This window comes from Temnothorax nylanderi, unplaced genomic scaffold (genome assembly GCF_030848795.1).
Source record: "Temnothorax nylanderi isolate EJ_2023f unplaced genomic scaffold, tnyl_v1.0 TNYL_tig0069_pilon, whole genome shotgun sequence".
Taxonomy (NCBI): domain Eukaryota; kingdom Metazoa; phylum Arthropoda; class Insecta; order Hymenoptera; family Formicidae; genus Temnothorax; species Temnothorax nylanderi.
In genome coordinates, this window is record NW_027249131.1 from 442050 (window position 1) to 456391 (window position 14342).

Below are 14342 nucleotides of genomic sequence, written 5' to 3' on the forward strand. Positions count from 1 at the left end.
AATTATTGCCTATCTGACATTCACGATTTTGAATTTACTAATTACTATTTCCGTCCTTGTCCCACCACATAGTACACTGACCGATGGCAGCGAATCTTGCGGTCACAAAGCGAGTTATTTTCTTCGTCGCTAAGGCTAAGACTGGCTAAGACGACCATCCCCCACCACTAGAGTTTCCAGATTTATATATATTTGTTCTTTTGACTTTAAGTATAATGTAATAATAATAAGTAGACAAGATAAGTGCGAATAAGTTCGCGCTTCTATAGCAGTCTCTGCTGATTAGCCAGCATTCGAATAAACGAACGTTATTTCAATTTAACATTATTTGACACGTTCTCTGCCAATCACGCGCCAGCGCGTGATGCGGTACCTTCAGTCAGGTGCCGATCACGTGATAGGTTACATGTTCACAAAATATGTATGTATATATTCACATTAGTTCGGCATTATAGCTCTAATGTATTGCATGTGATTGTGCGGGCATTGAATAAAGGTAATATTATACGCTATAATTACCATGTGCGCGGTTTCTAATTTTTTTAATTCGTTTTCAGTGGCATCACAATTAATATGGCTGATGAAAATGATAATTTAGCAGGGCCTTCACGCCTTAAACAAAGAAAGTTGGAAAGTTCCTTAACAGAAGTAGAAACTTCACAAATTTTGGAAAAATTGTCCGACCTGTATCTTGACGGTGATTTTGATTCTGGGAGCGAAGATGAGTGTGTTCCCTTCGATGATACCCCGGAAACTTCTGATGCTGAAAGTTCGGATATAGAAGAAAATATTGTACCGGTGCTAACACAACAACAAGTGCCTCCTGTATCAGAGAACATAATCTGGGAAAATGATTCAACATCAATGAAGCGTTTCTACTTTATGAAAACTGAAAATTTACTGCAATCTGTTAAAAGCAAATTTATTGCAGATTGTCATGATTATTTTTTTCATATACTGACTTACGATTATCTGGGTGAAATAGTTACACAGACAAACAGGTATGCTGCTGAAATATTTCTGCGCCCGCAAACGAAAGAAAAATCCCGAGTTACAACATGGAAAGACGTCTCTATGGATGAAATGTTAGTGTTCTTAGGATTACTACTGCATATGGGAAATATCCGATTGAAACGAATACAGGACTATTGGAAGGGGAAGGATTCACTATTTAGCTCAGCTATCTTCGCGAATAGAATGAGCTGCGATCGTTTTTTATTAATACTGCGAGCGTTGCACTTTGCAAAAAATCCTGACAATGATGGAGTAGCTTCGGCTGACCGTCTTTACAAAATTAGAAATATTGTGAATTTTTTCAATTCGCGAATGTCGGAAATATTTTCTCCAGGCCGTGAGATTAGCTTGGACTTGGACGAATCGATGATTTTGTGGCGTGGACGACAATGTACGACAAACAAGTACCATAAATATGGCATTAAGTTATATATGCTCACAACATCTGAAGGCATTATTTTAAAATTGATGGCCTACACAGGCATGTTAGATGATCGTGATAGAAAAGGCCACTCAGAAAAGGTTGTTATGAATTTACTTCAAGGAATGTTAGACGTCGGGCACAGCCTGTATATAAACAATTATTACAATAGTTACGAACTAATGAAGCGTCTTACTGATAGAAAAACGTATTGTACCGGAACGATAAGAAGTAATGGAAAATCTTTTCCGACGGAGGTGAGAGACAAAAAATTAAAGAAAGGGGAAACTATCGCGAAATATGCGAATGGTATAATGATAGGTAAGTGGAAGGACAAAAGAGATGTCGCTTATATATCTAACGAACATCAAAATTACATGGTTAAAGTACAAAATAAACGAAAAGAAACGAAGTCAAAACCGCTGCCAATAATTAGCTATAATAAATATATGTCGGGCATAGGCGGGCAAGATCAAATGCTTGCCCTTGCGAATTACCCGAGGAATTACCCTCGCGAAAGAAAAACTTTTACGTGGTATTCTAAAATATTTGTACATATTTTGCAACTCATGATGATAAATGCGCACCAACTCTACAATAAATATTCAGTATTTAAGGTGTCACTTTACGATTTTCGTTTAATAATAATAAGACATTTATTGAACTTTGATTTCGATTCTGCTTCTGACCCCGGTATAGTTGAACACCCTTTGAAAACACTAACAGAAGAAGGAAAGATCGTGCGCGAGGGTCTGTACTGTCACAATTGTTCTTTGCGAATAAGAAAATTTATACCCACCGACTATTTCTGCACAATCTGCCAAGGAGCACCCGGCTACTGCCTAGACTGCGCAAAAATTACACACGTATAATTTTTTATTAGTTAGAAAATTAGTTAGAAAACTTTAACATATAGACGCATGATTTTTTACTGTGTTTATACAGGAAAAATAATAAGAAGAATTAAAGAATATATAATTAAAAGGATAATTTTTACATTGTTTTTTTTTTACAAAAAGTAAAGTTTGAGGAAATGAGAAAAATTGTCCATATACATATATACATGTTATAGTCGTATATAAAGAGATCTAATAATCATTTTACTTTTTGTAGAAAAAGCAATGCAAAGTTATTTTTCTAATTATTTTTCAAACATTTTCATATTACGTTGAACATATTAATTTAATACGTACGATTAAACGTGTTAATTTAATACGCAACAAAACATGTAAAACGAGCTTCAGTCAAATGTGTCATTTTTAAACGTTTATATGCGTGTAGAAATAACACACTTGGATTTACAGTGTATATGCGAACAAAGAACACATAAGAGAAAGGAAAAACATATATCGGCATATTTTACACATATGTTTATATATATTTTTATACATTTTTATATTAAAAAATTAAATATTTTTCATATATTTTTATAGAAAAAAATTTTAATTGGATAAAATAAACCGAAATGTGTTCTTTAAAGTAGAATAATCAGAAGAACTTTTAAATTCGAGGCACGTTGCACCAAATGGCGCGGCGTACTTCTGATAAATCTCCCTTTCATTTCTAAAGCTCTCCGTCGCCGAAGAAAATAGTCGTCACTCTAGTTGGAGCCGCGCCAGCAAACGACGCTGCTTTTTAAATTCATCGAATAACCTTGACTTTCGTCGCGACGACACCGACAGGTAAAAGGCGATGGCACGCACCTGCCTGTCGAAGTTGGAAAATAATCGTAGAATTAATTGTAAGCAGCTGCGCTCATCGAACAGCTCAGCGCTCGAAATAATGTCTGCGTTCGAACGCCGAAAGCCAAACTGTTGCAAACGGTTGCGATAGGTCATGCAGCTGTACCGGGTTTTTGTCAAGTTATTCGTAAATTTACGTAGAAGAGACATCATAACAGAAATGCTAGTTCTCGAATATCCTAATTACTCATTTTATTGATTCTACAATAGAGATTAGATATGTGTGTTGCATGTACGTTTCATATATAATAATGTTACAATATAAAAACACAGAGTCAACGAATTGCCGTATACAAATTTACAAATTGTCGTATATTGCAGCATAATCTTTGTATGTATAATAAATGTATTCTCTTACAATTAGTTGCGAAAACGTGTCTTCTAGATCTATCTAAAACCTTTCCTAAAATATCCACACGTTTGAACTTTGAACGCAGAAGTAAACGCCGCTAATATCGTCACGCTGAGATATACCTACATATACAGGGTGTTAATTCATGTGGTAGATAGGTACACACAGTATTAAGTCTACTATCTACTATATAAATGCTGAATGCTTTTTTTAACACCCTGTATATGTGAGTAAATATAATGCCGGTTGCATTATTTACGATTGGGATCTGTTAAGGGAGAGCCGCCGCAACTCCGTGACGATTAAGTAAATGGATGATATATATTATTAATACGCACGTAGAGGGAATATCGATAAACGTGACATGTATTAAAAGCAGGTACGAGTCCGTCGAGGTAGACGTTCACGATTTGTTCTGCATATCGATCGCAGGAATGGCGACAACGGCGAAACGAATTCAGTGATTTATAAGTACGTCTAAAGTCTAAACTTCACTTCCACTCTTGGATAATTATTAAACGTTGAGTAGTTATCACTTTCCTTAATTATAATATATATATACGTAAAAACAATGATTATTTGTAATTTATGCTTTGGAAACATATTTTATATATGCACTTTAGTTAAAGCTTATTGTTTATCTCTCTTTAATTGTAATGCGATCGTTTTTACTCAAAAGATATACTAATACCATCGATTACATATAATTTTCGCAATGTAAATTACTTTCCATTTGTCAACGAGAATTAATAAAACTATGTCTTCTACATATTATAACAAAGTAAATAAAGTCATAGATTATCAATAATTAGGAAAACGCTCTCAAGATACATTATTACAGATCCATATCATTACATAAGGCAAATAAGAACAGCACGCCGAGAGATATGAAATAATAAATTTTTCGTGTATTTCCAAGTACACAAATTTGTCCAACTTACTAAACTGCGTGCCGATTTTTTGTCGAACTTTAAAACACAGTTTTCGTTTCATCATTAAAATCCCCTACCCCTCCCCAATTAATTGATGCTAATAAACATCTAAAACACTGTAAAGAATTTATTGCGAAAAATATTACCTCAGCCAAAAAGTTTTTACAGTGTTTTAGAGGTTTATTAGCATCAATTAATCAGAGGCGTAGGGGATTTTAATATTCCAACGAGAACTGTGTTTTAAAGTCCGACAAAAAATCGGCGCGCAGTTTAGTAAATTAGAAAAATTTGTGTACTTGGAAATACACGAAAAATGTATTATTTCATATCTCTCGCTTTAATAACGGCGCGTTGCTCTTATGTAATGATATTGGTTTATCAGTGTGATATTAGATTATCAGTAAAATAGCAATTACTTAAACGATTCTGGTATCCTCCGGATCGTACCGAGACCGCACATACATCTTTGAATTATTTGATTATCGCGCGCCACATATGAGTATTTAATACAGAAAATTTATTTGTTCGAGGGGAGATTTTTGTTTTCATGCAATTTTTTTTTTTTACGAGAAACAGAGTTATCATAAAGTCTCAGTAAGGCACTTTCAAAACACATCAGACAGTCTCGTTACTTCTTCTTCTTCGGTTCGGTATCGAACTCAACTTTCTTTACCTCTTTTTCACTGTCGCTTTTCTCTTTATTAGCGTCGTTTTTCGAGTTTTCCTCTTCCTCCTCCAGAAACTTGGACTCCAGTTCGTGCTTCTTCAGCTCCTCCTCCAGCAAGGCGTCCCAATCGGACATGTCTTTACCGTCGCGAACTCTTTCCAGCTCTCGCTTGAGCATGTCGAGGCATTCCCTTCGCTCCTTCCACTTCTCCGACATCTCGAGGCTCTTCTTCCCATCGTCGATCTGATCCAACATTTCCGCCCTTTCCTTCTCCTCGCATTCTAGCACGTATTTTTCGTAACTCTCCACCTAAAGAACCCCATACGTTTATAAATTATTAATAATTATCTTACGAAATATTAAAAAGCTCTTATATTAAACGTTTTTTAAACCGTTTTAAAAGATGGAGAATTAGATCAATCTTTGCTAATTTTGATTAATGTTTACAATCCTTACCCAGGTAGCAAGCACTCGTCATTTTGACGTCAATTGACGTCAAAAGACGTCAATATGACAGACTTTTGACGTCAATTGACGTCAAAATGACGAGTGCTTGCTACCTGGGTATTTACTTCTACCAATGTAGATTAACTTTAAACTCGGTTTAACTCACTTTTCATCTTTTTCTAATAGTTAGAATTAGAAAAAGATAAAAAGTGAGTTAAACCGAGATTAAAGTTAATCTGCATTGACAGAAATGGACATTAATAATGTAAATTGATTTGCGCATATGCATTGACTAAAAAAAAAAAACGAGTGATCAAATTGAGTTGAAAGATAGTCGAGTTCACCTTATCTTGCAACATTGTTTGAACGTCATTTTGCCTTTTCAGATGTTTCGGCAGCCAAAAGCAGGCCTGGATGAGCCGCAAAAATATCCAGACCGCTCCGGCGAGTGCCAGATAGGAGCAAGCGGTGAACACCATGTTCGTCATGTCTACGGTTACTTGTTGGTGCTTCATAATGATAATTAATTCGATTTAAATATTCCTGCAATAAGCACAGCAGTCAATGTGTGGAAATAATTCATAAAGCGACTTTCGTTTAAAAGACGCTTGTAAGAATATGAATAACGATTTGGATAATAAAAAGTGAGTTAAAAACAATTTTTTGTATAAATATTTTTCGTAATAAATTTAATAATTTAATTTAATAAAAATGAGATGCTTATTAAGTATCAAAGATTATATCAATTTAGAAAAGACCAAATCCCATGGTCGAAACGTGACGATTAATCCGACCAAAACCAATGGTCGAATTGTCACGACATTGCCAAATGTTGTTGATTAAAAATAGAGTTTTTCTTCTTAAAAACAATTTTACTCAACAAAGACAACGTCTTGAGAAAATGTTTGTCGTTTGCCAACTAAACAATAAAATATTGAAATTTCCTTAATTTTACGTGAGCAACAGATAAAAGCGATAACAACAGATAAATATACGAAACTTAATTTATATATACAAAATTTAAAGGAAAATGTGTGCTTTTGCTCCACGACTTAAAAAGATGTTCGCCGATATCTTCCATTCGACTCGTTAACTCGGCGACTCTTGTGCGAAACGCGCCATCGATTTTGCGATCAAATAACGCGTGCGATATTTCCCTTTTCCCATGCCTATATCGTTCACCCTAGTATTGCATAAGTATACCATTCACGAGAATCACGAGACAGTGTACTACGTTGCAGTTGCAGACTCGGAAGCGATTACACGTGGTGATAAGTGACCTACTGCGGATCTTCGATGTGTAGCTTTAAACGCGCCGCGAAGGAGAGACGTCGAAACCAGGTATCCCGCGCGGCGAAACGTAATACGGACGTATTTAGGTTGATTCATTTCGATAGCGTCGGCGAATGGTTCCTCGACGGAAACGAGGTGTATTTTTCGATGACACATGACGTTTCGTAAATACAGCGTGCGCAGAAGTGTCACGTCGCGGCATCTGTTTGGTTTGGTGCCTTCGCGGCCGTTGTGTATCGATTACACCCGTTCAGCGAAACGGAATGTACGCGATATGTGCGGCGCGTGAAAGAGAAAGCTTGAAAATTCCCATTGAGATTTTTATCGCGGAGGATAAAATTATTGCGATTAATGCCGAGGGGAGCGGAGGAGATGATTTACGCATCGTGCCGGTGCTTTGCTACACTGAGAAAAATTTTTTCTGCATTTTAGTAAATATTAATTTGCATCCCTTACAGAAATTTAATACTGTAAGTGATGATTATTTGGCTAGTGATTAATTACTTATTTTAAGTATTAAAAGTACTGTTTTTAATGCTTTTAATACTCAAAATAATTATAAACACTAGCCAAATAATCACTTACAGTATAAAATTTCTGTGAGGGATACAACTGTGACTCCATTTATTAAAATAAAAAAAAATTTCCTTTTTATTAGTATTTTTTTTCTCGGTGAATACACATATATGTATATACTAATCAAAAAGAATTTTTTCTTTACTTAGTAAATGGAGTCACAGTTGTTCGCATATTAATATTTACTAAAATGCAGAAATTTTTTTCTCAGTGCAGGTCCTCCGCGATAGGGACTGCCGTCTGCACGACTTGCGCAATTTTTTATTGTGAGGATGGTGTGTTCACGTCAACATACAATTATTTTCTGCGATTTTACTTTACTCACCATAATGACAAAGAATTCGACGTTTAATAGTTACGGACGAATGTGTTTCGGACGCGTCGTGTACTCGGAAAAATGCACATAAAAAGGAAAATTCATTAAGAAATGCTAAACGAAAAATAACATAAATGTTTGGAACGTGAAATTTGAATATTAAAATACAATAAAATTACAATAGATTCTTTGTGAGAAATTTATTAATAATAGTGCTGCTTTAAATAATACGCGAAAAAAATAATACAGTGAAAATATAAATACCGATATATAAATTAATGCAGCACTCACATTATAAAAGATATACTTAAATTAACTGTCAATTGCATTTAAGTAAAAATAAGAAAAAGAATGATTCATATAAAAAAAATTGTTGGTAACATATATACAATTCTTTTCAAATTAATTAACAAATGCTATATTGGAAAATTCTTAATCGCCAATTAGCTTCTCGTTCATTGTACATTTCACCAATTAGATCTTCCAATATAAAATCGTTTAATAGGTTGTTCCATTATTCTATCCACTTGCCTTTTGCCTTACTCGAGGAGTGTCGACGAGAACATAGCCGAGTAGGAACGTGCTCCACCTAAGAGATACGAACTACTGAATGTATCACGTCTGCAAGTAGTAGGAACTACTATGTGCCCGACTGACAGGTGGAACGTTACTCCACTACTGACCCCCTATGGAAATGATCGATATATGGATGTAGCCACGTATGATTGAGCTGACACTATACAAATATTTCATCATATGTGTACACGCGATATTCCGAGCGGCCGTATTCGGCGAAGATAAAAATTCCGCCGAACCCGTCCTGACCGGGTCATTAGCAAGAGCTGGACGGCTACGACGATGAAAAGAATTTATTTCCATCGATCGCGCATCGACAGCCTCCTCGTTACGGGCTGCGTTGTAATTCATAATTGATTAAACGCTACGCGCGACGTGTACTCTTATTTACGCTAACAGCTGGAAATTGAATCGTGCCACTTTCCAGCGCGTGATCGATTAATAATATTGGAAACCCGCGGAACGATGGACGCCCGCAATAAACGACGTTCTAAAATATTCAAGCTACGTCGCCAATGACGTCCATCGGTATAAAGTCGCCGGTAGACTTCCTGGGGGTCGGGTCAGGTGCCTCCATCTCGCGATACGGTACAAAGCACATGTGGTAGACAGGTGTGTGTCAAGAATACATAATTTTTTTTTTATTATTTTACAGATAACTCAATAATAAAACGTTCCACGTCCCAACTAAGGCTAAGTCGTCTACGCGCGAAATTGCGATGCTCGCTCCGTAATTCGTTACGTCGAGCTCGAAGATATTTCGTTACATGTACAGAAGTGAGCTCGACGTATAACCGTCCGATCGACGGGAATCTAATGTACATAATATGATTGGCGGTAGTTTTATTACCTACGAAAATAATACACGCTCGCGTCTCTAAAGCCCGATGCGGTACGTATACAGGAAGAAGAGAACTCGGGTGATTTGGAATGTGCGATACATCACAGCACGATCGTTGGAGAATAGAGGGAGAGGAAGAGAGCAATGTGGGAAGAACGAGGCCCATTTTTGTCATCGTGTGTTCGCTGCTGCTTCGCTCGGAGCATTCCAAACGAAGACATTTTGATACTGAACTTCCGACGCGAGGAGACGAGAAACGGCAGCTTACGTCGTCGACCTCACATAGAACAGGAGATAGGGGGTGGCGGAATTCCGCGCATTTGGCGCCAATTTGTCCTCGAGTTCTCGCAGCGGGATCACGTGCACCGCCTCGTCGTCGCACTCCAGCCAAGTGACGCCCTGTTTATTTCGCCTGATGCCGCAACAATCCATGCTACGACAGCCGACCCTATTCACTAGCTGCTCCTTGTTCTCGCTCGCGCTAGGCTTGCTCCTGAAGTACTTGAGGAGGCCTGTCGCTTTGTCAGAGGAGGAGGAAGACGACGATGACGAGTTTGCGTTCGCGGCGCCCGCCTGGCTCGAGTTCTGCCGCTTATTGTCGCGATCGCATTGGGAATATTCCGCGTATGCAGATTCGTCGGGTAAACGTGTGTAAGCGACGTAATGCCCGGCGGTCATCGTTGCACCTTGGTGCATTATGACCGAGTATAATTTGTACACATGCCGCGTCTCCGTACTGCCACCAGCTGTCGTCCCATGGGTCTCATCGTTACTGCACTCCTCGCAGAAGCATTGCAAGGTAAACGGCGTTGGCATATGATTATTGATTTTCTCCATCGAACTGAAAACGTAAGTTTCAACGTAATCGCGATGCGAATATCGCAAAAGGTTCTTGATCGATGTAATATAAATGTAGCTCAATGTGACTCGAGCAAAGTTAAATATGCAATAAACCCTTAAAAAAATTAATAACTAGCGGAACATTTGTAATTTTAATACAATTGTTTATGATTGTCATAAATTTCAAAAACATTTTTCGATAACTTTTACAAACTTTGAGCTATATTTTACTGGTATCAATTATCAATTATATAATATCTGTTGCTTTTAATGCTGAAAGATCACACGAGACTTACCCAGCGGCAGTAGAAAATCTCTTCAACTGCAAGATAAGGAGTCTGGGTAAAGAGGGAAAACATACGGCTCTGCGAGCCTCATTATATCGTAGGCACCGTGCACACCAGTATTTATCCCTACCCCAAAGCAGTTCACTAGTCACTACAGCGCGTTTGTATACCTCACTGCTATCCACCAATTCACCATCATCATCTATGAAGAAAAGTCACATTATTATGAATTGCAAGTTAACTCTAGAATATAAAATACTTGAGCTATTAATGAAAATCTCACAGACAGAGCTTAGAAACATACGTCATATGAGCTTAAATGATAGTAATAACATATTTCTACTTTTACTTCGCATATAGCGAGCAAGAATTAATTAAGTGCGCACCTTTCTCGTTTGAACGATCAATGTCAATGGGTACGCATATATCGCAGAACGTCTCCTTCCGTTCCGTCACGTGTTCGCACTCGAGACACGTTGTGCGCAATAGGCTGACACCCTCAAAGTCCTCCGAGATAAAACACTTCTTGCTCTCCGGCTTGCGCAACCCTATCTCGCCGTTACTCTCGGCGAACTCTGCGTGACCGTTCTCATATGGTCTCGCGGATCCTACGACGCCATTTGCGTTTGGCTGCGCGAGAGATACCGAACTCCCCCTGCTCGTAATTTTCTTCTTCTTTCTGGACTTACGAAGGCTCCTCTTAGCAGAACCGCTCTCCAATTGTGTCTCTGTCGCGGAATGGTTTGTGGTAAATTCAGGATAACCGCCGTTGCTCTGACCGAATTGGCTCTCTCTGTATCTGACCAACAATTGGAAAGTCTCCCTGATGTTGTCGAGCAAGCAAACCAGAAGTTCATGTGCATCCTGCTGCTGATTTCCCTCAAATATCGGATTTACTTCTCTGTAATGAAACCAATATAAGGATAATGTGAACGCAAAACACTTCTGCAATACCTCGACAATAATATACATACCTAAGAGCTTGTAAAAAAGCATCCGGTTGGTACGGTTCGGTGTTCTCTCTCACCTCCGATGCTCGCAATGCCATAAAGAGCTCGTGTAATCTCTCAGTAGCTATTTGAATACGTGGTTTATTGGCTTCTACTGTTGATCCAGCTAGCGCCAACAGATCTTTACTGCTCCAGCTACGACTACTGCTCGATGTTAGCGATACTCCGGTTCTACCTAATGAAGAAGATTTGGCCTACAAGAAAAATATTGATAATTTAGATATGTATACATTTAGATAAAAAAAAACTACAAATGTTTCAACAAATCGATCTATTAAATTTATCTAGTATTTACTTTTGTCTGAAGTTGCTTGTCGTTTAGGTTAGACAAATCGATAGCTAAATGATGTAAATTGTGCAGAAAGGAAGGCGCGAATCTTAAAGTATATAATACACTATTGAGGAAGCAAGTATTTCCTAGATTGCATAAGGTGGCTATCTTTAATCCTTCCGTACTGGTACCAGACATGTCGTAGCTTCCATCCTGGTGATTGCTCAGCTGATTTCGATAGCCATTCAACATTTTGCTTGTACCTTTATCAAAATCATTGTACAATCAAAGATGTGCCTCTTGCTGAAATTACATATCGGTCGCCAACACAGGCAAGCTGATATCGTTACAAATAAATGAAAGAAGCATACTAAACGAAAGATCTGTTCTATCCAGAAGGCCCCCTCTCGTGGATGTAGGAGGGGGCTGCGGGACGACGATGGGGATTGCACGTCCGCGACCTGACAGGGACAGGCAGAACTTCTTTCTAGGAGGAACGGAGCGTTTATCTGCGTCTTCCTCCGTTTCTAATACTGTCATCTTCTGTTAACCTAAAATCACGCTACCATGTTCTACGTTTGCCGTGCCGTCAAACAGACGGGGAACGCGGACGCGTCTCACGTGCACGAGTTATCCCGTCCGTCCGACCTCGCTTCGTCGAGAAGCCTCGGCTCTACGTGAATCTCGCGGCGAGACGGGCGGTCGGTCGGACGGACGGTCAATCACATCTCGCGCGAACGCAAGTCGCGTCACGTCGCGTCGCGAGGCGACGCGAGGTGGAGCGCGTCCAATTACTCCAACTACTCCAAAGTGCGTTCTACTCACGTGTGATCGAGTGGGGAAGTCATGGAACGCGAACGGGCTCGTTTGTTATAATGTTGCTAGTGCGAGCCAGTTCCTACGTTGATAGAGCCACGGGAGCGCCTGCCAAGACTCGCGGCAAGCTACATGATCAGCGTCCCAAATCGGCGAATCCGCCCCGGTTTACGCCGCTCGCTGACTCGCTCCCCGAGACAAACTTCACGCGACGCAACCAGGCCGCGGGGGCGGGGACCGGGGGACCGGGGACTCTCGGGCAGGAGGGGGAGGGAGAGAGGACTCGCACGCCGCGCCGCGATCGAGAACGCAGAAAACGTGCGTCAGCGCTCCTAGCGGACACGGGGTCAATTAAACTCGCCAGGGACCACCAGGGACCGTCGACGAGATGCCGGAATTCATTTTTATAAAAAAGAAATAATAAATTTTATTTTATTTTATTTTTGAAATGAATTTTATTTCATTTTATTTTTTTTACTCTATTAATTTCAATCATTTTTTTTTTATATTTTCTTCATTTCATTTCTTTTTATTTCTACGTTGCTTTGTCACTTTTGTCCATTTCCACCTGCGTCTGCCTCTTTGTCGAAGCTGGCCACTTGTGAAATAAAATATTCAGACGTGTCCTTTGAAGCTACTATAAATGAAATATGATGAAATACGTTTGCCAAAGTATAACGAGGAATTTCGAAAAGTGAAATAAGCGAGTTGTCCGCGTTCCACGACTGAAAATTGGAGGAAACTCCGATACAATTCTATGACGTACTTATGGCTGCGGTCCATTTGATGTTACAAGTGCTTCGAAGCGTTCTTTTTCTTCTTCTTTCTTCATTGAAAGAAAGGAGAAGAAGAATGCTTCGAAGCATTTGTAGCATCAAATGGACCGCAGCCTATTATATCTATTTCAAATATATATTCTGCGTGTGAGAATTCAGACTCAATTAAGTCCTATGATTATTTCATATGACTAACGTACGTAGCTAATATACAGCTAACGAAAAAGCAAAAATCTATAGTCAATCGCGTAATTGGATTTGTTTTATATTGCTGAACTGGCTGTACTAGTTCAGAGTTTATCTTTTTTACTCCATACTGGATGGAAAAAGATGAACTCTGAATTAATGCAGCCAGTTCAATAACAAACAGATTCCTAAATAAATGATCCCATGTTGCGCGCAAGAAGAAGGCAAAACGCAGCAGACCGAACAAACCTGCATGTCGTTGGCCACTTCTGATTGAACGGCACGATTTTGCGCAGATTGCAAACGCGCCCTGTCCTTTTAAGCGACGGACATCCGTCGAGTCGGTTTCATCGGTTTCTCGAAATTGAATATTTAAGAATAAGTATTAAATATTAGGAATTGGAATTAAAAATAATAATTAAACGTAAAGGCCCCCGCACAATGAAAAATATAAGGAACAAGAAACAGATATTAGCGATTAGGACTATAAAGAATCAAGAATAAAGTTGGATGCACAATGAAAAATACAGGCAACGGAAACAGAGAATAACACATACAGACAATAGATTTTATTAATGTTACACCAGCTTTATTCCTTATTTCTAATTTCCTTATTTCCTTATTTCTAATCGCTAATATCTGTGTTCCTTATTGTTCCTTATATTTTTCATTGTGCGGAAGCCCTCTAATGCACAATGGAAAAGACTAATTGTAAAATATAAGATAGGTATAAACATAGTAGTATTCCTACATTTACATATCTCAATATTTAATATTTATTACAGGAATATTCCTATATGTTCCTGTAATAATATATTTATAGATCCTAATATTTAATATTGAATATAAACGTCCTCCCGCCGATTCCTTTAAAATTTTAAAAAATATGGTGTATTTTGGGTTGTAAAAAAGATTGAGAAGAAAAAATCGTCTCTGATCATGTTCCGTTTGTTTATAATTAATATTTAAAATATCACTA

General features: G+C 38.4%; 3 protein-coding genes across 7 annotated transcripts; 1 reads left to right on the forward strand and 2 right to left on the reverse strand.

Annotated features, from left to right (window-relative positions):
* Nucleotides 1-439: 439 nt before the first annotated feature.
* On the forward strand, nucleotides 440-3540 carry LOC139773805 (piggyBac transposable element-derived protein 4-like). Its single transcript, XM_071708542.1, has 2 exons — nucleotides 440-496; nucleotides 558-3540. Exon 2 carries the CDS (start codon nucleotides 574-576, stop codon nucleotides 2305-2307), a length of 1734 nt encoding a protein of 577 aa, XP_071564643.1. The 5' UTR covers nucleotides 440-496; nucleotides 558-573; the 3' UTR covers nucleotides 2308-3540.
* LOC139773808 (uncharacterized) lies at nucleotides 3353-8818 on the reverse strand. Of its 3 annotated transcripts, none has more exons than XM_071708548.1 (3): nucleotides 8292-8818; nucleotides 5920-6084; nucleotides 3353-5437 (listed from the first exon to the last, which is right to left on the reverse strand). In XM_071708548.1, the coding sequence occupies exons 2-3, from the start codon at nucleotides 6061-6063 to the stop codon at nucleotides 5090-5092; spliced, it is 492 nt and encodes a 163-aa protein (XP_071564649.1). In that variant the 5' UTR covers nucleotides 6064-6084; nucleotides 8292-8818; the 3' UTR covers nucleotides 3353-5089. The 3 variants fall into 3 exon arrangements, with proteins under 3 accessions (XP_071564649.1, XP_071564648.1, XP_071564647.1); XM_071708547.1 differs by having other exon boundaries at nucleotides 5920-6118; XM_071708546.1 differs by having other exon boundaries at nucleotides 5920-6118; nucleotides 7770-8818.
* A 137-nt stretch (nucleotides 8819-8955) lies between these two features.
* On the reverse strand, nucleotides 8956-13046 carry Usp1 (ubiquitin specific protease 1). Of its 3 annotated transcripts, none has more exons than XM_071708537.1 (7): nucleotides 12411-13046; nucleotides 11957-12147; nucleotides 11610-11848; nucleotides 11279-11508; nucleotides 10691-11205; nucleotides 10314-10506; nucleotides 8956-10018 (listed from the first exon to the last, which is right to left on the reverse strand). In XM_071708537.1, exons 2-7 carry the CDS (start codon nucleotides 12123-12125, stop codon nucleotides 9442-9444), a joined length of 1923 nt encoding a protein of 640 aa, XP_071564638.1. In that variant the 5' UTR covers nucleotides 12126-12147; nucleotides 12411-13046; the 3' UTR covers nucleotides 8956-9441. The 3 variants fall into 3 exon arrangements, with proteins under 3 accessions (XP_071564638.1, XP_071564637.1, XP_071564639.1); XM_071708536.1 differs by having other exon boundaries at nucleotides 11957-12136; nucleotides 12411-13044; XM_071708538.1 differs by lacking the exon at nucleotides 12411-13046 and having other exon boundaries at nucleotides 11962-12093.
* Nucleotides 13047-14342: the final 1296 nt, after the last annotated feature.